General features: G+C 38.4%; 5 protein-coding genes and 1 long non-coding RNA gene across 6 annotated transcripts; 5 read left to right on the top strand and 1 right to left on the bottom strand.

Annotated features, from left to right (window-relative positions):
* Nucleotides 1-846: 846 nt before the first annotated feature.
* LOC121949197 (gamma-crystallin M3-like) lies at nt 847-1,640 on the top strand. The gene is made up of 3 exons (XM_042494821.2): nt 847-894; nt 1,013-1,255; nt 1,362-1,640. The coding sequence occupies exons 1-3, from the start codon at nt 862-864 to the stop codon at nt 1,638-1,640; spliced, it is 555 nt and encodes a 184-aa protein (XP_042350755.2). The 5' UTR covers nt 847-861.
* LOC121949211 (uncharacterized) lies at nt 1,496-23,223 on the bottom strand. The gene is made up of 4 exons (XR_006106218.2): nt 22,605-23,223; nt 20,619-20,662; nt 4,014-4,183; nt 1,496-1,630 (listed from the first exon to the last, which is right to left on the bottom strand). It is a non-coding gene; the product is annotated as an uncharacterized LOC121949211 (long non-coding RNA).
* LOC121949205 (gamma-crystallin M3-like) lies at nt 4,483-5,417 on the top strand. Its single transcript, XM_042494829.2, has 3 exons — nt 4,483-4,612; nt 4,722-4,964; nt 5,079-5,417. Exons 1-3 carry the CDS (start codon nt 4,580-4,582, stop codon nt 5,355-5,357), a joined length of 555 nt encoding a protein of 184 aa, XP_042350763.1. The 5' UTR covers nt 4,483-4,579; the 3' UTR covers nt 5,358-5,417.
* On the top strand, nt 7,837-8,723 carry LOC121949207 (gamma-crystallin M3-like). The gene is made up of 3 exons (XM_042494831.2): nt 7,837-7,928; nt 8,069-8,311; nt 8,406-8,723. Exons 1-3 carry the CDS (start codon nt 7,899-7,901, stop codon nt 8,679-8,681), a joined length of 549 nt encoding a protein of 182 aa, XP_042350765.1. The 5' UTR covers nt 7,837-7,898; the 3' UTR covers nt 8,682-8,723.
* On the top strand, nt 10,663-11,660 carry LOC121949201 (gamma-crystallin M3-like). The gene is made up of 3 exons (XM_042494826.2): nt 10,663-10,791; nt 10,978-11,220; nt 11,322-11,660. Exons 1-3 carry the CDS (start codon nt 10,780-10,782, stop codon nt 11,595-11,597), a joined length of 531 nt encoding a protein of 176 aa, XP_042350760.1. The 5' UTR covers nt 10,663-10,779; the 3' UTR covers nt 11,598-11,660.
* On the top strand, nt 16,637-17,588 carry LOC121949208 (gamma-crystallin M3-like). The gene is made up of 3 exons (XM_042494832.2): nt 16,637-16,794; nt 16,908-17,147; nt 17,251-17,588. Exons 1-3 carry the CDS (start codon nt 16,780-16,782, stop codon nt 17,527-17,529), a joined length of 534 nt encoding a protein of 177 aa, XP_042350766.1. The 5' UTR covers nt 16,637-16,779; the 3' UTR covers nt 17,530-17,588.
* Nucleotides 23,224-23,278: the final 55 nt, after the last annotated feature.

The following is a 23,278-nucleotide window of genomic DNA, read 5'->3' on the forward strand; positions in this document are numbered from 1 at the left end:
GCTGAACAAAAAAATTAGTTCTTTTAAAATGGGTACTGTGTAAGATTAGGCCATAGTCATGAAGTTTAGCCAAAGTGAAGTCAGTAAGACTCTTTATGCTCTCATTTCAGAAATCTCATTGCCTCACCCAGTTTCTACCCTATCGGCTGACAATGGGTGTCACTCTATATTAGTCCATCCAGATTTTGCCACAATCTCCTTAAGCATACCATTGCTGTCAAGATTAAAACTACTCTACTCTTTGCCTATAGTGGCCGTTTCAACATACCATAATTTCTAGGCCCCCAGGGAGGGCTGGACTTTACTAGACAATGTTGTACCGTGTTGTTTTGTCTTGTCTTGTATTTGGACTGTGTTGTCTTGACTTAATAGGCTGAGTCTGTTGTATGTTGATAGGGTTTATGTTGATGTTATAGAAAAGTATAAAATAATTATTAAAAAAAAGAAAAAAGAATGTAAACAAATAATGGTGTCCGAAGCAGTATTTTTGATACCCTCTATCTTGTCTTTGGAAAATGTAAAGAAAAAATGACGGACCTTTCCTGCATTTCACAGTTCCACCGAGCATCCCTAAAAACATGACTCAGATTCACCAAGTTTACAATTCTATGCTCCTATTGGGTAATGGCATGAAACACGTGGAATTTGTCAAATTCAGCGAGTAAGTCAAAAACATGGTACCGGGTACCCACTCCCTGAAAAACTGGACAAAACCTTTGCATTTTGTTTGCTTCAATAGTAAGCTGCTGAGTAAGGGGGTCCTCTGAAGGGGAGGGGCCATTGATGATTCACGTTTGGTCAGGTATAAAAGGAAAGGGTTAAACCACATAGGGAGGCAGTTCAGGAGCATCTACAACCAACATGAGCAACACCAGCATGAACATGAGGGGCAAGGTACTTTTAAAAATCTCTAAAAATCTCTCTTTCTATTAGGCAGAAATTACTAATTACAAAAAAGGATCACCATGTTGCTACTTTTCTTCAAACCACTACATTTCTTTTTTTTTTTCAGATCGTCTTCTACGAGGAGAGGAACTTCCAGGGTCGTTCCTATGAGTGCATGAGCGACTGCTCCGACATGTCCTCCTTCCTGAGCAGGTGCCACTCCTGCAGGGTTGAGAGCGGCTGCTTCATGGTCTACGACCGTCCCAACTTCATGGGAAACCAGTACTTCATGAGGAGGGGCGAGTACGCTGACTACATGAGCATGATGGGAATGAGGGACTGCATCAGGTCTTGCCGTATGATCCCCATGGTACGTATAAAACAGCATCCATCATACTACTGTTTTAACTGCAGGTGGCAACCCCACAAAACTATATATCAGAATACTCATTTGTTTAATTCTCTCAAAGACACAGCACAGAGGCCAGTTCAGGATGAGGATCTACGAGAGGGAGAACTTCCAGGGTCAGATGCAGGAGCTGATGGACGACTGCGACAACATCCAGGACCGTTTCCGTATGAACGACTGCCTGTCCTGCCAGGTGATGGACGGCCACTGGCTGATGTACGAGCAGCCCCACTACAGAGGCAGGATGATCTACCTGAGGCCCGGCGAGTACAGGAGCTTCATGGAGATGGGCATGAGCGGCACCAGGTTCATGAGCATGAGGCGCATCATGGACTCCTGCATGTAAATGTCTACTGAATGTATCAAATGCCACTAAATAAATAATTTCCGTGCAACTCTGACTTCTCTTAAGCTCATTGTTCTGTCACAACAATATATTATGCAGTAGTATACAGTTTTATACCAACAGAAATATGAGTGATGAAATACAAAATATTAGATTTTTTTAGACTGCCATTAGCCAGCACATTTTCACCCCAAAATGTTTTTCATTTTTAAATCCACCATACAAAGACACTTACTTTTGTTCATGAAATAGGGCTTAATATTCTATATAGATATAAAGCAGGACATTAAAGGCTACAAATGATCAAAAGTAGAATGATTAAATCAAAATTAGAAATTTTCAATGCCATGTAAAAAAAATCATTTTGTATTATAGTTTTACTATTTACATGTGAGACATCTAAAATGGCAAACTGTACAAATGATAAGTTTCTTTGGTTTTAAGCACTTGGTAGATTATTAAAGTAGCTAAATAGCCTACTGTTGCTGAGTAATGCAAGCCAAACCTCCCCTGTGCATGTAAATGCAATGTTTACTATGTAATTTGTCTTGAGTATTTACAAGTCTGAATCTGGTAGTTAAAATAGCTCAATTCATGTCAAGATATGACATGAGTAAGGCTTTATGTATGCACATGTACATTACATGTGTGTTTTGTGTGTATGTGTGTTTGTATATGTATAAACTGGTGCATGTGTGTCTTGGTTGATTTGCACAGCTCTTCTTTTATGTGAAGCAGTCTGTACTGCTTTTATATGATTTGGTGCTATATAAGTAAATCTGATGTCAACTGAATTTAATTCATTTGTATGTTTATGGCTAAGACTTTTCCATTTTGGGAACGAGCTTAAAATAATTTTTCATGTACCTACAAGCTAGCGTTTACTTTCTCTGTTGTAACCTAAGATAGTAAATCAGGTCACCAAAGTTCTGGTTAAATGTAAGATGAACATGGAAATTACTGGGGCAGTTTTTCACTTGACCACAATAATGAAGCAATGTTTATTTCCTCTGATTCCACTGAGTGGCTCCTTGTCCTTGTGAATGTTTGCCAAGGCTCATGTGGGTATCAAAGTGACCAATTTGCCAAAATAAGCTTATAGACAAAGCTAGGCTTCTCATTTGGAATAATTAAAATGCCAAAAACTTAGTTTTGATAAATTATATATCTATATCTCAGAAACATTCGGTATAACAGTAACCTTCCAGAACCACCACATCTCTTTAACTAGGAAACTCTATACAGTCGTGAGTAACATATTAAGAAGGCCTTCGCACACTGAGTGCATTACAATTTAATATTGGTTGAAATGCAAAATTGAACATGTTCCGAAAAATTTTTGGAAGGACAAAAGTTTCAGAGTCATCGTGCAAAACATGATTGACACAATGTGGGGTTGCAATCAATTTTAGACATTTCATTTCATAAAAAACAGACTCAGTGTGCAAAGCCCTTAAATATGACTTTTTTCCTAATGTATCTGAAATATGCAAATACTCCACAGTGCATCATGGGGTAACGAATATCAATAAAATAAGAAATCTACAATAATATCAGAATCTAAACTGAACATTTTTAGCCAAATTTCAAGATCAAACCACATTTCCAAGTGTGTACGACCAAAAATAAATTATTTGAGGTCAGTCTTTGATCTTATCTTATCTTAATCGGATTACCATCTAATTGACAACTGTCACTCAAGTGATGTTATGTACGTCATTTCAACACTGAAAAATGATAAGAATCATCAACGTTGAATTATCATTATTTAAGCTTGGAAATTCAAACTCAACATAAATGAGGATGGAATTCAAACACTGAATCAATGTTACTTTGCTATCTGGGGTATTACATAAATATAAAATCACGAAATGGACAGCTACGGTATTTACTTACTTTACTGACTGCCTCAAAATGCAGTACCGCTGTAGTGTCATAAGGACTTTAACCTTTGACCTATGACCACCAAAATCTATTTAGCTCATCATTTCAATTTTTTCAGTCCAAGTGAATGTGTCAGATTTGAAGAAATTCACTCAAGGCTTTCTTGAGATAACACGTTCACAAGAATGTGCCACCCGGCCAGATGGACAACCCAAAAACATAATGCCTCCGGCCTCAGTTATCGCTGTGTGGAGGCATGGAAATATATGGAGAGAATTACTGTAGTTTGAAAACAATATCCCATGTTGTTGTGTGTGTAAAGACTCAAAATGAACACTGTAAGTAGACTACTTGATTACTAAAAGAAAATTATTTAAACAGCATTTGTAAAGGAATTAATTTGCCCTTCGCCTTTTAGTTTATATGACTAGTTGATCACTATAATTATGATCACTATAAGCAGTTTCCACTGTTGTCCTAAATTCTTACCGTGACATGGCTGGGAGACACGACAGACAACACCTTGTTCCCCGCCCAATTGAGCTTGCTGGCTTTCACCACCTGTATGATGTCATTGGGAATGAGGTGCTGGGGGCCAACCTCCAGTGACAAACAATGACATCCAACGAGGTATGTGGCTGTCTTGTGTTTGGAAAAACCTAAAAAGAAAAAGAAAGAAAAAAATACTGACCATCCCCACATTTCACAGTTCATAGTAGCAACACCAACATATCTGTGTGATCCTATTGGTCAATGCCGTGAAACACGTGGAATTTGTCATACTCGGCTAGAGAAGACAAAAGAAACACTGTTTTTTTGTCGGCATGTCGTGAGGTGTCACAGTTGCGTCAGCTGTTGTCCACTATGAGGTACCCAGTCCCTGAAAAATGGACATAACCACTGTATTCTGTTGGCTTCAATGGTAAGTTGCTGAGTAAGGGGGTCCACTGAGGGGGAGGGGACACTGATTCTTTACGTGTGGTCAGGTATAAAAGGAAAGGGTTAAACCAGGAAGGAAGGCAGTTCAGGAGCAGCACAGCACATCTACAGCCACCATGAGCAACACCGGCATGAACATGAGGGGCAAGGTACTTCTGAAAATCTTTTTGTTAAAAAAAAAAAAACAGAAATTACTGTTCACAAATGAGGTCACCATTTTCACATTGCTGCTCTTTTTCTAACCAATTAATTTTCCAGATCATCTTCTACGAGGAGAGGAACTTCCAGGGTCGTTCCTATGAGTGCATGAGCGACTGCTCTGACATGACCTCCTTCCTGAGCAGGTGCCAGTCCTGCAGGGTGGATAGCGGCTGCTTCATGGTCTACGACCGTCCCAACTTCATGGGAAACCAGTACCTCATGAGGAGGGGCGAGTACGCTGACTACATGAGCATGATGGGAATGAGGGACTGCATCAGGTCTTGCCGTATGATCCCCATGGTACGTATAAAACAGCATCTGTCATTTTAAGTTTTTGTTGCAGGTGATAACCTCCCAAAACTTTAGATTGAAATATTATTTTGCTTAACTCACTAACAAAAAATAAAAATACAGCACAGAGGCCAGTTCAGGATGAGGATCTACGAGAGGGAGAACTTCAGTGGTCAGATGCATGAGCTGATGGACGACTGCGACAACATCCAGGACCGTTTCCGTATGAACGACTGCATGTCCTGCAATGTGATGGACGGCCACTGGCTGATGTACGAGCAGCCCCAGTACAGAGGAAAGATGATCTACCTGAGGCCCGGCGAGTACAGGAGCTTCAGGGAGATGGGCATGAGCGGCACCAGGTTCATGAGCATGAGGCGTATCATGGATTCCTGCATGTAAATGTTTACTGATTGTTCACTGAATGTATCAAATGCCACTAAATAAATGATTTTGCCAGTACTGAAACTTTTGTCAAGCTTATTGACCAACTGCCACTGTGAAAATATTATGCTGTATTATACCATTATATAATGGGTCATGAAATTAAACATCTGAGTATTTTTGGGACAGCAAGCAGCTGTTCGCAAGCATAGTTTCACCCTAAAATGTTTTTTAATCTGGCAAGTAATTTTACCTTAAATATAATAATAATAACCTTTATTTGTATAGCACCTTTCATACATAAAATGACATCAAATTAGGCTATAACATTTTCAAAGCAAAGTACAAATTGTTTTTAGCATTCCACACGCTTACATATTACACTATCTACACACATTTCAGGCATTTATAACTTGGTTATGAAAGATCATTTAAAATTGGCGTAATTTTAAAAAGAATCTTAAAGAAACAACACACTGAATACCTAAGTAACCAGCTCACAGGTTTTTCTGATACATGACAGTGACTCCTCTATAACTGTAAGTGGTGGTTAAAATAGTCAAAGATTTTAAACCCATAGTGACATCTGTATAAAATAAGAAAGGTGTATGAAAACGAGAAAAGGTTCAAACAAGGAAGGTGCTTCGGACTTGAAACAAGGAAGGTGCATGAAAACAAGAAAAGGTTCAAACAAAGTAGGTGTACTAAAACGAAAAAGATTCAAACAAGGAAGGTGCTTTTTGACCTTTAACAAGAAAGGTGTATGAAAACGAGAAATGGCTGAAACAAGTACGGTTCTTTGGTCTTCAAACAGGGAAAGTTTATGGAAATGAGAAAAGATTGAAACAAAGAAGGTGTTTATGAAACGAGGAAGGTGCTTCGGTCTTGAAACAAGGTCTTTCGTTTCAAACAAGAAAGGTGTTTCGGACTTCATACAGATCTGATCAGAGGTGCAATTGGGGTCAACCCGTGATGTAGCTTACGGTAGCCACATAAGCTAACTAATGTAGGCTAATATTGTTTATGCCACAAATGAAATTTTAGACATTAATTATTTATCAAATTATGTCTTGCCTTGCTAGTCAGTGTTGGTTTACAGCTATGACTTCCAAGGACCACTTTGGTAAAAAATATTATAGCCTTGCGTAGCCAGATCTATCTCCACAGCCCCGTGTCAGCTCTATAGAAATGTCCAAAAGCATCCATCATTGTTACAGTTTAGGGGTAAAAATGCTCTGGGTTGTTTGAATTTCTCTGATCCACTCACAGTCACCTTGGCTGTGATGCAGCAACTCAAAACGTTAGCATGAAGATAGTCAAAGGGGAGGAGAATGCCAGCTGAAGTAGCTGGCCAATGGCAGACGCATACTCTCAGTCAATATCCAGTGAGTCCGACGAAAAACATACCTGAACTAAAAATTCTGTTCTCTAAAATTAAGACAAGAGATACTCTCTTTAGTCAGAGAACCATGGTTACAATGTAACCTACAGTTTTGTGCATCTCTAATAGCGAGCGTAAGCCAAAGATGTTTTTGCATTGACCTAAAACAGTAGCAGCTTAAGTCATTTCACATTAGTTTTGATGAAAATTGACTGAATAAACGACTATATTTCAGTGTTTTGCTCTACAATGATGACGCATTGTGAATTTGCTATAATGTTACCTCTTTACGCTTCTGATTAGCTCCTTGAATGTCGGCTAAAGCTAATGTCAACAAGTATGCAAACAAACAATTGCGTGTGAAGTGGTATGCATAATACTTTTGCATCAGAACAGCCTAAAAGAAGAGGAAAAAAGTTTTTGATCTTTCCTATTTCAGAGTTACACCTTGTAGCACAATCATCATTCCTCTTTTGTTTCGCGATGTTTATAGTTATGTGCAGAAGAGTGATCCTCTGGCAGGGTTTGCTTTGCAAGTGAAGAAAAAGGAAAAAATTCTGATGCTTTTATTTTTTCAGGATGTCGTTAGGCATCCCAGATATAACATTGTTAACTATGATACACTACACAAGATATAACAATTAATTGTTGTGCCTGCCACCAATTTACACCCTACAGTTTTCAAGTCGGACTATATTATCATGCCAGTATCATGTAGTCTTAATCATAAGTTTGAGTTCCATGAGAACATCCACATAAGAGTCACAGTGAACCGCTAAACTTTTTAAACATCAGGTGATAATTATCATGCATCATAAAGTAAAGCATCTATTAGTACTAATACAAGTAATAACTGATTCAAACTGTTGACATAACTTAAAGTGAACCGCACCTGGGATATTGGTCATACATGTGAAACAGACATAACCTTACAACTGAAGCAAAGGCTTTGTGTTACCTGGTCAAAAGGGTAAAAGTTCTAAAGTCTTCGAGGGCCCAGTCATATGACTATGCCTCACTGGCCTGTACAGCGCTCTATACCATGTTGCTGGGTCAGGACTTTAAACAATGGGGGCCCACTGACTGTAGGGTTTGGTTACGTATAAAAGCAAGGATTACACCAAACAGGACAGCAGTGCAGCGGTAGCAGTAGCAACAGCAGCAGCTCATCTACAAGTATGACCACCACTGATATGAGCATGGGCAAGGTAAGCCTCAGGGCTAATTTCAGATTATCAACATTAAATTTGTTTTAATTTATATATAGAAGATCGAATTATATAAAAAGTATAAAATTACCAAAATTACCAATACCAAAAGTATAACCTAATGTATCCCTTGGTTTTAGATCATCCTTTACGAGGACAGGAACTTCCAGGGTCGCTCCTATGAGTGCATGAGCGACTGCGCTGACATGTCCTCCTACCTGAGCAGGTGCCAGTCCTGCAGGGTGGAGAGCGGCTGCTTCATGGTCTACGACCGCCCCAACTTCATGGGAAACCAGTACTTCATGAGGAGGGGCGAGTACGCTGACTACATGAGCATGATGGGAATGAGCGGTGGTATCAGGTCTTGCCGTATGATCCCCATGGTACGTATAAAACACATCTAAAAAGGTGATCTTTGAGGTAATGCCTTTTAAACTACGGGAAAAAAACATTAACCTATTCTTCTCAAAAAAACAGCACAGAGGCCAGTTCAGGATGAGGATCTATGAGAGGGAGAACTTCGGTGGTCAGATGCACGAGCTGATGGACGACTGCGACAACATCCAGGACCGCTTCCGCATGAATGACTGCCTGTCCTGCCAGGTGATGGACGGCCACTGGCTGATGTACGAGCAGCCCCACTACAGAGGCAGGATGATCTACCTGAGGCCCGGCGAGTACAGGAGCTTCAGGGACATGGGCATGAGCGGCACCAGGTTCATGAGCATGAGGCGTATCATCGACATGTGCTAGACATTTTCATTTTGAAATAAAAAATGAAAGATAAAAAAAAAACTTTGTCTCCTCCTATTCTTCCATTTTTACAAAAATTGTGGATTTTATCTAAAACACTGAATAAACAATGAGTATTACTACAGATCAAAATATAAAGAAGTCCCCATACTAAGAATGTTCACATTATAGAAAATCATTTTCTTGTCAGTCTCACTTGAAAAAATGTTCATGAAAAGAATAAACAGCGACATCACAGACACAACACACTGAAAAAAAATACATTTTCCCATTAACATCTAAGAGTAATGAATTCTTTTTCAATTTTCCATTCAATTAGTTACCAATTTTTAAAAACCTCACATGCATACATAATTGCACATTTCACAACAGAAAAGAAAATGTACATAAAAGTCATCAGAATTAAATAATAAAAATGTCATTCCAAATCAGCTTTGACTTTAATGGTATTAACCTGTTTAATACTATACAATGGTCACTATGACAATTACTTAGAATTATTTATTTATTTAACTGTATTTTCAGACAGACCCAGCAAAAACTGCACAAAAAAATTCTTCCTGGGAGTGCTTCTTTTAACCAAGCATCGTTCCAGACCCGTGAAAGTGCCCAACACGGACTCAAAAAAAGTCGTGTTGTGATGTATATACTGTATATGATAATATATTACTAAAAGAATATGCCTTATACTACACTCATTTTCAATGCAAATTGTAACTTCAAGCAAGCATTATGCAAAGTCAGGTCAACTACTGTAGTTATGCAAACAGGTGATAACATTATGTAGATGTTGTATGTAAAAAAAAAACGGCAAATATAGAACAATATGTTGTAAGAAAAAATTGAAGGTTGCCATAAGTGAAACAGGTATTTGCTGCAACCATCACAGAACTCATGCACAAATCTGAAACAGTGTCAGCACCTTTATAAGCACTTGAGATCATTTACGTTTAGGGTACGTTACTGTTTCAAGGTGCAGGGATGGGAATGTTTTTACCTTGTCATTGTGTGTATGTTTGTCATAGCGGCGAAATGTGGTCCTAGAGAGACTTATTCTAGCAGAAGCTACCACAAGAAGCATTAAAAAAAAGAAGGAGGAGGTTAGAAATATTATTTCTTTTGGCAATAAGTGGAAACCAAAAAAATCCAAGGCACACTGTTTTGCAAAAGTTAAAAAACATTTTATAAACGGGCATTTCAACTTACACTAAAGTTCAAATGCGTAGGGCGTCGAGCCCGTTTATTAAAGGCTTTTTAACTTTTGCCAAACAGCGTGCCTTTTTTTTGGCTTTCACTTATTGACAAAAGAAATCTCTCTCTCCCTCTTATTTGGTCATTTTTGTCCTTGAATTCAAAGAGCACCTGTTTTTTAAACCTACACATGTGAAGTAGCACCCTCAGCCAAACTTTTTCACCACAAAAGCATTTTCAAGTACCTGCAGTTATTGTCAGTCTGAACAGATTTTGCCACCACAATAGCGTCATGCATGTGCAACTTGCTGTCACCAAACTTAACAGGAGTGAAGTTTTAATCGCAATAAAGGCTGAGCTTCAAGATGGGTGTGGTCCGAGCAACAAAGTCGGAAGAAGAGGGGAGGGAAGTACAGAGGGGGCCATCTATGGCACCCCCATTTTACATCCCTGGCCCATATTTATTTTAAGTTGCTGATCGCTGTATCTTCTGGTGTGATTCCAACACGAAATGGTCTCAGTTTGAAACTGTTTTTTTTTTTAGTCAGTCTGGCATAAACATTTATGATAAAATGTACACTAGACCATAAAGATGAATCAAACATGCTTTTTAAATCCTTTTTTCAGTATGGTATGTCTACATCAGAAAGAGTTGAATCATCCCTGTAATATTCAAAGTAATCACAAAGATACAGAAGCCTTTTGATCTAGAATGATAGAGCCTGAGAGAGGATGCATAATAACCCTTTCCCATCAGCATTCACAAACAGCCGGTCCAACATTGCATGCTGCTGACTCATGGCTTCCATACAATGGTGCCATCGAATGTGTGGATGTCACGTTAGGTATAAAAAAGGCTTAAATCCCGGATAGGATTGCTATAGCATCACTCAATCTATCAGCCACCATGCACGGCAAGGTGAGTGTATTATGGATATTTTACTTGTCTTGTCTTTATTTTATAGTAATTATATGTTGTATAGTACTGTGCCAAGAATGGCTGCATCTATGCACCCTTATTAGCACCATTACCACACAGAAATGCAATAATGATAACCATGATCATGTGTAGTACTGAAACTTTGGCTGCTCTGTTGGACGCTAGATAATCTTCTACGAGGACAAGAACTTCCAGGGTCGCTCCTATGAGACCAGCAGTGATTGCGCTGACATGGCCTCCCACCTGAGCAGGTGCCACTCCTGCAGGGTGGAGAGCGGCTGCTTTATGGTGTACGACCGCCCCAACTACATGGGTCAGCAGTACTTCCTGAGGAGAGGGGATTACTCTGACTACCAGCGTATGATGGGTTTTGGTGACTGCATCAGGTCCTGTCGTATGATCCCTATGGTATGGCTTTCATGACAGTGAGATTGAGATTCTCATAAGAACATAAGCCAAGCTTCCTTAAAAAATGTCAAATTGATATATGTTCACATTTCTCTTAACAGCACAAGGGGTCCTATAGAGTTAGGCTCTATGAGATGGAGAACTTCGGGGGTCAGATGTACGAACTGATGGACGACTGCGACAACATCCAGGACCGTTACCACATGTCCGACTGCCAGTCCTGCAACGTGATGGACGGCCACTGGCTGATGTACGAGCAGCCCCACTACAGAGGCAGGATGATGTACCTGAGGCCCGGAGAGTACAGGAGCTTCAGAGACATGGGATACGATGGAATGAGATTCAGCTCCATCAGGCGCATCACCGACTCCTGTTAACCTTAATGTACTGAATTGGTTATAAAGCAAAACTAAGAAATAAAAAAAATTCCATATTAAAAATGGCGTACACAATTTTTATTGTTGGTAATCAATTTTTTCAATGTAATTTTGTATTGTAAAATTTGATCGCAATATTTTAATAAGCAATAGAAAAGGATTGCTACATTATAAGGAATTATTGTTGCTCATTGATTGGTTTTATTATCCTATATACATCCATATATTAACCTTATACTGTAAGTTTTATACAGTGGTTACCAGAAGACACAATGTTCATGTATGGTTACCAGATTTACATTCTAAAAATATTTTTAAATTAAGCTAGTAATTTAAGTAGATTTAAAAAGAAAACAAAATGTAATTCAGTAGTGAAAGTTACTGCAGATACTGAATTTAAAAAAGCAAATACAGAAGTGTAGCTTGGATTATAACATTGGGCTGAAAAGGTTAGAGGTTATTTTTTACTTAAAATATCACATATTATGTGTCTGTATCACTCATGTAGCATTTTACTATTTTGCTGATGCTGCTGTTAGAGGCACAATACACGAGTGGTGTGCAGCACACATTCCACCATAACATCAGTACACAGACCTCTGGTTTCAAACAAGGATTAATGGTTGAATGGAGACCATGTGGACACCATCGAGATAGTGTTGTGCACTTTACATGAACTTAGGGGTTTAACATAATGCCATTATTGGAGAGGCAGGCACAAATAATATTGTAGTTTTGGGGGAAATGTCAACAGAACTAAAACTGAAAACTCTTGGAGGCTTAAAAAATCAAAAAGCATAAGGTGTTATTTTAGATACAGATAAAATCTAGGCTTGACTTAAGCACTCATTATTATTATGCCCCATTAAGCCAGATAAGAAATCTGATCATATCTGTCAGTTTTGAAGGGTTTTACAAAATACATCCTAACATTTGTCACATCAAAAAAACGAAAAGTGGAACCGCTCAAGCCATGTGTCATATTGCTTCTTTGCATCACAATTGGATTTGTTCAAAGTTTTCTACTGTGTTTCTTCTTCCAAACAGAAATGTGAGCTTTACTTTTTGGCATGCATCTCTTCGTAATCTTGCAAACTGTTGGTGAGCTAATTTGTGTACAACCTCTCCGTGGCAATGCAGACGACTGTGAACAAACAAGAGGCTGTGTCACAAATTGCAGTAAAAAAAAAACCAAATTTGTTTTGGCTTCATACGCTGAACAAAAAATCATATACTTTTGTTTTTGCTTCCATTTTTAAAGCTCTACAACTTTTTTTTCCAATTCCTGCCAATATTCAGAAACTTCATGCTGTCAATGCAGAGTAGTTGGTCAACTTTCCACTGGCCACAATCGACAACTTTAAGTTGCAAATGGTGCTTACACCAGATACTGACTGATTCTTTGGGGTATCTGGCCTGAAAAATACATTTCTGTAGAGCGAGTCATGTGACATCACTATGAAAGTCTTTTTTTTCCAATATCTAACTGCACATTTTAGAGTGACCTTTTATTGTAACCATACAAATGCACACCTGTGTGGCTGCTTAATCATTCTCTTAATATGCTACAACTGTCAGGTGAATGGAGTATCTTGGGGAAAGAGAAGGGCTCACCAACACAGATTTTGATACATTTTCAACCAAATTTTTTAGAAAATCTGCAAAAGACAATATGAATTTATGTACTTTTCTATCTGCTACTGTCATGCGAATATTGGGAGGTGGTAAAACAAAATAAATAGTAGGTAGCACTTACATCCGGGCCACACTGTTTGTGTGTGCATTGTGGAACCCGTTGTTTTTTATTTCAGCACCCGTCTTAACAGGTTAGAGCAGCCACACTGGCAGTGCGGCACAGCTGCAGCACATCTAGAGAAAAGTAGTCTTGCAGATTTTTTCCAGCAAAAATGGGCCTCGAAAATGGTCATTTGATAAATATACTGAGTGAATGCAACCTTTTGCTACTGTTTCAATGTCTTTATCCATCACAGACATTAAGAAATCTGAATTTCTTTCCTATTTCTGTTTTGAAATAAAACTCCTCTGACAACATTTTTGTTGACAGAATCCTTTCAATTGTTGACAAAAGGCATTTTACTGTGAAACATTTGCAGAAACACAGTAGTTATAACAACAGGCAGCTCTGCTGTAGCGTTACAGCAACAACGCTGCCAGTTAGACCACCACAAGCATGCAAGCCACAGAAGTTTGGCGAGGTTGCCATCTCTTGCTGCTCACGCATGCATTTTGGCCCGGGTGTAACTTTCCAGTCAGAAGACAGGGCAAAGAGATGACGTAATTAATAGAGTGCCAGTCAAACCTCAAAAAAAAGGGAAAACAATACATGCATAATAACTGAGAGCACACTGGACAATACAAACAGAATGTCTTGCACAACTAGTATTTCAGCTTTGTGCTCTTTAAAGAGTGCTGGTATTAGCCCTGTGGGCAGACATATGCATGTTGAAAGTCATCTAGAGAGCTTACAGTGGCCTATGCAGTGACGATACGTCATGATTACATAATTTATTTGCTGAATCTATTTCAGTTGTACTTAGATGCATTTACCTTTTATCAACATACAAATTTTTCCATTTCCTCCAAGCTTAAAAGCTTTTTTTTCAATAGACATTTTTTTTAATTTTTGGTATTCCCACTCAATTGTGTTTATGCACAAACTGAAAACGTACACTAAAATAGGTGGATGGAAACAAACCTATGGACATGAAAGATGAAAACAATAGCACCCACGCTGTCTGGACTGGTAGGAAAAAAATTGCACTCATTTGCGTTCCTTGTTGCATCCACATCTATGTTTTTTATATCAGATAGCTAGACCAGATATCTAGCCAGGATGTGTACATAAAACATTGTCATCCTAGGGTTCTCCATGTGTTTTCCTGTGGGGTTTTTTCGCCTGTGTGTTGGTGTTTGTCTCTGTGTGCCTGTGGGCAAAACGCTCCTGCTCTCTCCAGGTTCCTGATTTCCGCTGATTATCTACACCTGCCTTTTCATTTAGTTCTTCAGGCCACAAAGGCAATAAGTCGTTTAGGGTCACTCCTTGTATTTTAGTTTTGGTGCATATTCTCCTCAAGTGTTTTTTCTCCAGAATCATCTTAACCGGCCAGCCTGCTTATCTGCCTCCCTGCTCTCCCTCTGCAGCTCCCTCAGCCCTTTAAACTAACCGCCCTGTTCCCTCAAGGCCTCGCCTCACCCTCTCTAGTTTTTAAGTATCATAAAAAAGAAAAATCACAAGCCTTAGCGTGGTTCTTTGTCAACACGAATGTCTGGTAATTGCTTATTGTTGCATATGTAAGGGAAATCTGTCTATGAAGGTTGCACCTGCAACCAGCACGCTCTCACGGAGAGATTACTTCCTTGTCACAGTGATGAGATTTATTATCAGAGTTCTGCCCGTCTATAAATTTGTGCAACTACCTCTCCATCCACATACCGTTTTACAAGTAACAAATCTCCAGAGTTGAAGTCAGTTTGCTTTATGCAAGCCATCATAACAAAGCAGGAAACCAACCTCAAGAGTATCAATAACATTTTCTGATGTGTTAATGGCAAGTCAATGCGGTCTCAATTATTCACTTGTTTAACAATCAAAATCTATTCCACCAAAAGTAGAATCAAAACCTCACAACTCACAAATTCATTGGTATAAATAGCCTTCTTTCTTCACTGGTATCTGTGGTGTAATGTAATAAAGAAATAATATTTTGCGAGAGTATTTAAGTGATTTTTGTACTTGTACTTTACCTGTTCTTTTACCTGTACTTTACTAGTTTTTAAGTTTCTGTCAATTTTTTCTGTCACTTTTACGCTACTGCATTTCCCCCAAGCTTTTAGTTACTTACTTCAAAGTTGGGAAGGAAGGGAGGAGGAAACAAACGGACTATTGAAGGCATGAAAAAAAAACCAACTAACATTTGTTCTTACAATCCTTTAAAAGATCTTGTTTGGGGGTGGGTCAGCTGTATTATCACACCTGTGCAACACTCTCCATACACAGACTAAGGATATCTGATCTGAAAGATGCTTCACAAAGAATAATACGGCGTTCACATCGAATCAAGCAGACGGTTGATGACGAGCCGGATATTTTAATGGACCAGAGCCTGACGGTAAAATTAGGTGACGCCGAGAATAATGGTAACAGTAATGGTAGACAGCAGTGTTGCTCAAACTTAACTTATTTTATCTTTTTGCCTTCCTCTGTTCCTTCCTACTCGACACTAGAATAACATCATAAAATAATAAACATTACATACATTTTATATATTTTATTCTATTCTTTGTTAACAGGAATGACTGCAACATGTTTTCATGCATGTTTCATTTTATCGTCCTGTCATTCCATTGAGCTGTGCTGTGCCTGATTTCATGTGAACGCAGCATTAGTGTTATTTAAACATTATTTAAAGATTATGTTTAAGAATAAATACAACTTTTAGAGGCAAAGAGAAGACCCTGGATTTGTAAGCTGCTTTATATTCAAAACAAAGAAATTTACTGTCATTTACTTTCACTAATCAGATTAATAAAAAAAACAACTTATATCATATTTATACAATTATATATACATTAATTAAATTAATAAAATAAATAATTACAAATATTGAAAATCAGCAACACCTTTTCTTTTGTATGATTGCGACTGTACATGGTTTTGTGACCCAAATATTTTTAAAAACGTATAATAATGTTCATAGATTAAATTTTATACCATAAAAATTGCATGATACAGCCTAGTTTTCATAGTTTTATTCTACTTTAGCAAGTCGTGTATTTGTTCACTGTTATGAATCCTGCATTTGGGGGTGGGAGGGGGCTAAAATCTTCTGTTGTGTTGTTTCATCCATTAACAACATCAGATTGGAGGTAACATATTTAATGAGGCCTTCAAAGCAGGTTATGTTTGTGGTAAACAGGTTCAGCAGCACAGACAATACAAAGTGGGGCCTCTTGTCACAAATGCAACCACCGCAATTCACGATCTGTTGAAGGTCACTTACAATTGAACTGAACACGGGGGCCTCTGCTCCATGTTGCTCTGTCAGGATTTTGAACAATGGGTTCATGTATCCTTTGCGCGGGAGGTCAGGTATAAAAGCATCAGGGGGACATCGAGAAAAGTGTGCAGTCCCCTTGAGCCAAAACAGTAATAACTGTAACCATGACCATGGGCAAGGTGTGTACAGCTTTAGCTTTGGATTTACAAAATATTTTCAATTTCATTTTGATGATGTATTAAAAAAGGTACTTTATACAATCTGTAACACACTGCCATTATTTCTTTTTCAGATCATCTTCTATGAGGACAGGAACTTCCAAGGTCGTTCCTATGAGACCAGCAGCGATTGCGCTGACATGTCCACCTACCTGAGCAGGTGCCACTCCTGCAGGGTGGAGAGCGGCTGCTTCATGGTCTACGACCGCACTAACTACATGGGAAACCAGTACTTTGTCAGGAGGGGAGAGTACTCCGACTACCAGCGTATGGGCATGAGTGATTGCATCAGGTCTTGCCGCATGATCCCCATGGTACGGTAACTCATTATTTCCTGTTCATTCAAAATATTTTTAAAATATTCCGGTATGTGAATAAAAATTTCAGTGACTCATTTACACTCGTTTCGATTTACAGCACAGAGGCCAGTTCAGGATGAGGATCTACGAGAGGGAGAACTTCGGTGGTCAGATGCACGAGCTGATGGACGACTGCGACAACATGATGGATCGTTACCGTATGAATGAGTGCCAGTCCTGCAACGTGATGGACGGCCACTGGCTGATGTACGAGCAGCCCCAGTACAGAGGCAGGATGATCTACCTGAGGCCCGGCGAGTACAGGAGCTTCAGGGACATGGGCATGAGCGGCACCAGGTTCATGAGCATGAGGCGCATCATGGATTCCTGTTATTAGAGCACCAGTGTATAAAAGCAAGATTTTGAATAAAATCTAGTGATTCTCTTTTAATTGAATTCCTGTGTTACATATTACTGAACAATGTGAAACTTATTAAAAAGTAAAAAGCATGTTTAAGAGGTCAACACATGCAAAATCTATACCCTAAAAATCTTAACACTTGAACTCAAACATCCAGTAAAGCACATCAGGTTTTGTGGTCACTATATTGAACACCATCAGATGGCAGCACTTCTCCACTTTTAAACAATATTTCCAGTGCTGTGTTAGGTTCAGTAAAGTATTTTTTTAATAACTAGTATGCATTTTATGTAGTACATATACAACATTTCTGATCACAGATAAAAGAATGCTTTTAAGGTTATTTCTTCAGACAACTTAAATACTCATGGTGCTGTTTGGGGTTTGCTCTGTCATGACGCAGACTTATATGTTAATATCTGATTTTTAAGTGCACCCTCAGTGGCAAATTGCAGCCTCTCTTTGTACTAAATCCAGTCAGTAATGTAATAAACATTTTTTGCACATTAATTAGAGAAATAAGCACACCACATTTTTTAATACGTTTGCTGAATTAACCTCTTACATATATTTAATAACACACCATATCATTTGAATAAATCTAATGCAACATAACGAATACATGTCTGAGTTAAACTTAGGTACATTATATTTCCTTATTTATCTAATGTATGCACTGTAAAGGTTTTCTTTTTCTTTGTTTTTTTTTTGGTTCATTTTTTGATTTATTTGTTTACGTATGTATATATAGAGAAAACTATCCTTTTCTTTGTTATTTTGTTTTCTTTACAACTAATTAATTCGTCATGAATACACGTTGGGTTTTTTTTGTAATTTCAGAGCTATTCCTGTTTTTCTAAAGTAAACAGAATTTAAGTATGATTTGTTTCAACCTCTGAGAAAACAAAGCAACAAACCAATAAAACTCACGCGGTAGATTTGTCGGCATGTATGGCACTCATGCCGTAACTTGACTGACACCTGCTGGCTCTGGTTAGCAAACATGACTGGGAGTCCAGTGAGAAACAGCTCCAGTATGTGTAACACTCACACCACGTTACCCCTACAGGTAGTTTGAAATGTGTGAATTGTAAACTTTCAATGCACAGCATGAATTAAAATCACACATTAGCATGCATGAAATGAGGGCCCGACCAATATGGATTTTTTGCGGTCGATACGGACACAGCTATTAGGGAGTAAAACATTCTGTTAACTGATATATATCAGCCAATTAAGTTTTTAAATTAAAAAAAACATTAAACAACCCCAAACTTTTTTTTAATCCCTTAAATATGATTCAAACAATTGTGTCAAAGATATGAATTAAAGGCAGAACATTTCACTGTTTTACAAAATTTTTATTGTCAAAAATGAGTGCAGAAACTCTTATTGTCAACATCAAAGCAGCATATGAACAATTCTAACATAACAGCCTTTTCACAAGCCCTCTGCAGTGTTTTTACTTTTAAACAATAAAAAACTCTGATGTACAAAATGACGAGTGCAAAACAAAATGACCATATAAAAAGGGGAAAGTCTAAAATTGAATTATTATGACATAAATCTTTTCCCATGCCTTCCCTTCAGTCCTACAGTCCTTCGTTTCATGGCTCACAGAAGCTGCACAAATACTAAAGCAAACTTCACACCTTACTATGTCCACTTTCTGCAATCTGTAAAAAGAAGTATGAATTTTAAAAAACTGAGACAAAAATATGCATTGTGCTAAAAAATAGTGTTACAAATACTGTATGTCTGTTACGGGGCATTTTAAAACTCAGACATTGAGCATTTTTCTTACTGCAAGGCGTGCCTTCATGAACATAGCTAATATCCACACTAATGATTAATCTATTATCTTTATATTACAGTAATAAGTAGGTGTATAGGCAACATAATATGTGAAGTCACCTGCAAAACATTATTTGTAACAATGCCCTCTAAATCTAAAATCACATTTTCGCTACTCTATCATCCTTAACCATAGTGCCATTATTAAGCAAACTCCAACCAGAAAAGCCTTTTCTTACTCATCTAAACATGTCATCTTTTGCAATATTTCGGTTTTTTTGCGTATAATGGTTACAAACAGTCAAGAGATGACCAATACATCTGCTGTTGAGTGCAGAGAAAACTCAAAATAAAACGTAATCCAATATAAAAAACACCGGTGTGCTGCTCTGATTATAGCCTCAATGTGCTCCGTCATGTTACACGGTTTTGGAAAAGTGAAATTATGATCAATAAAAGTTGCATGACGGTTGTTGCAGGATGGATTATTCATTTACTTACAACTGCATTTCACTAAGAAGGATTGTGGCCTGCGTCACATTGCTGCGGTCTAACCTGAGCACACTTCGGCTGCCTGATCAACAATGTGCGATGTTCAAATATTGTACCGTCAGTTCTAACATAGATGACTGTGGCTACGGTTATCGGCTAGCTAACATTAAGTTAGGTCAGCCTAACTTTACTTTGCTAACATAACAAACAGATAAACTAAACAGATGACCGACACAACAAATCACGCCATGACTCATGGACGAGTGGGTTTGAATTGAAACGGGACAATTATGGAGTCATTGTTTATTTCACAAACTAGTTAAAAACTTACCATGAAGGCAAACTCTGCTCAGGTCTCCACCGCAGCCGCACCGGTGGGAGCGTGAGGCTCGCCTGACTGAGTAAAAATGAAGTTGGAATGCCCTCTACTGGATAAACAGCGCAAGGACATCATTTCTTTTCTTTTTTTTTGTAAAACCAAGACATGTTCGCGGCACTTCATTAGGGAAAATGTTAATATCGCCGTCTATCAGCCAGATCTTTGCCAATAATTATTGTGACAAGGCTAAAATTGACTGATTTAATCTGCTGGTTGATTAATTGGTCGGGCCCTCGTTAGCATGCATGAAACAGTTATGTTGGTTATGTTGGATGACTGCAGTGAATGTAGGGAAAACTTTCGAGACAGAATATAACAGGTCTTCATCAGACACGCAGGATCATTTAAAGAGACCCCTGCACACACACAACACACACATTAGTAGTGTAAAATGTCCTACCATAAAACAGGTGTTTTTTTCCTCTTTGTCCGATGCAACTCGTCCTAAATGCAGAAGAAACAAAACTTATTTTCTCTATGTCAAGATCAGGGAATTCAAAGAGTCAGTTTCCAGAAATGCAGGGTTTTTCATGCATATTAGGCCGCCACCTCTTAAAATAGTCAATAGTCCTTCACAATTTCGTGCTAACAACAGTATCAAAGCAGATTTTCCCCCTCGCTCCTCCGTGTGCGTAACTCAGAGGGATTAGCTCCATCTAGCAGCACTAACAAATATTATCTGCAGGGCCTTTCTGCAGCTGCAAAGGTTATCTAAATCTTTAGTACTGGCATAAATATTATAAAAAACTGCAACATCTGAGAATTCCCATTGTCCGCGTAAGGCATTTTTATGGTCAAAATAGTGAATGCATTGTAAACATGATTAAGCCACTCCTCTGCAAAGGTTATCATACAATAAATAATACGGAAAACAATTGGTTGCATTACATTAGGGATCTTGATACATGGAAAAAATTACATTGGATTGATAGGCACCTTGAGTGGTCAACATGCCCCATAGTACCAAATAGGTACTATACACAATACTCAATCCAATCCTGCGACTGTGATATTCTACAACTATCCAGGTTTCCTGTGATGATGGGAACACTGATTTTAGTGTAGAGTATCAGATTGTACTGAAAACGGAGACGGACCATCAGTTAGGGCTGTGGCAACTTGAATTTAGCTCATTTAAGACCCAAAACTGCGTTTCTGATCTGTCTCCGGAGCAACCGTCCATTCTCCTTTTGGTGCAGTAGTGTCCTAACAGTAGTAGTCAAACATAAGAGCTGAGGGTTTCACTTACTATACAGTTCTTTTCTCCTTTGTGGTCTGATTACAGTAAATTTATCAAATTCAGAGCCCCCAGTACTAAAAAAAAAATCTTGTGGGGAAGACTGGTATATAAAATAAATTGTAATGCATTTCAGCAATCTGGTCTTTAACTAAATCTGTCGTAATTTGACATTTTAAATCCAACCTCATAGTTGCATCAGTTGCACCATAAGCCTTTTTCTCACTAGTTAAAAATCTAACATGTTGATAACACACTTACATTTCTGAGAGTCAAATTCAAGTAGTTCAAGCACCTCAAGCACCTGGTACTAACCCTGTCAACTTTTTGTAGGCAGCAGTGTGATACACAGCACAAGAGCCACCAAAGTTGAACATAAACTAGGGCTGGGCGATATGGAAAAAAGTCTTATCACAATAATGTTTTTCATATCAGTCGATATCAATATAAATCACAATATACATAAAATCACTATTTCTGACAAGCTTAAAGGTTCCCTTTGACTCCTAAATGAGATATGAAGATATCATAACCGGTGATGCACGATTATTATTTCAATTGATACCGAAAAAACGATCATTTCCAGCTTCTCGTGGCCGATAAGATGCCAATAACCGATAACTTTTTTGTGTTTGTTTTTGATTACCCGAGGGTATGAAAGGCTGAGATGTGGTGAGTACAGATGAACTTAATTTGTGCATTTTCATTAAAAAAACATTTCAGACAAAAAGCTGGAAAATTGCATTTTTTTTTTGAAGAAAGTCATTTTCAAGATCAAAATCAAATTCATCATCAGACACTGGCGGAGAAATATCGATTTCGACAGCGTTATCGATTTATCGCCCAGCCCTAACATAAACATCTCATAAAAGTCTCATAAAAGCCTCATTTTTATCTAGCTTACATGCACACATAAACATGTATTGCCCTTCACCTTAGTTTGTTGAACCAGTGACGAAACAAACGTTTACATGTGAAAAAAGCAGAAAAGACTGTCGTTCACAAGCAGGCTAGCAAGTTTACTTATGATAGCTAGCAAGCTAACTAGCTAGCAAGCTAATTAGCACGATAGCAAGGTAGTTAACTATCAAGCTAAAAAGGTAGCTGGCAGCACCTCAAGCAGCAATATGCCATATATCATAGACTTACCAGCAAATGTCACTTCGGTCCGTTCAGGTGCTGGTGTGGTCCTTATTTTATACTGCTATTAACAACATCGTCCATCCATGAGGTTTTTTTTTAGCGAACTTTACTTTTTCTGTACTTTCAGCTGTATCAGTCTTCAAATCTCCATGCTGCTGAAATTTCCTCTTCTTTTTCTCTGTTTCTCCGAAACAACAATGCCGAAAATCAAATGCGATTAGCTAAAAATTGGCGAGACCGCGGGAGAATGTTCGCGTATCCTAGCAAACGCCGGCGCTGCTAGGCAACGGCCGCAGAACGTTCTATTCCTTTGAGTTCTGGTCAAAACTGCGCCCAGAAAAAAAGTTGCGTAATGCGCGAGTCAGGTGGACGCCAGAGGACCTTTTCTGGCCGTTTACAGTGACCATCTATCAACCAAAGGCCTACTTTCCAGGAGAGAGCTCGTTGACGTTAGCTCGCGGAGGTTTCATTGAGTTACATAGTGATGCATTCAGGTTCTATTCAGTAAAAATGAGCATTAGGCGAATAACGTTCTCATGATGTGTTCAATGTAATCTTGTAAAATGTACTTATTGGCGAGTGATTAATGGAGAAATTTGTTGATGTTCTCACAGCAATACAAAACTATTAAAGAGGGATTTGTCATATATTATTTAGAGTCAAAATACTTTTGCTGTGTT

The sequence above is a fragment of the Plectropomus leopardus genome, chromosome 10 (assembly GCF_026936395.1).
Source record: "Plectropomus leopardus strain MGB_pleo_1.0 chromosome 10, ASM2693639v1, whole genome shotgun sequence".
Lineage (NCBI taxonomy): Eukaryota > Metazoa > Chordata > Actinopteri > Perciformes > Serranidae > Plectropomus > Plectropomus leopardus.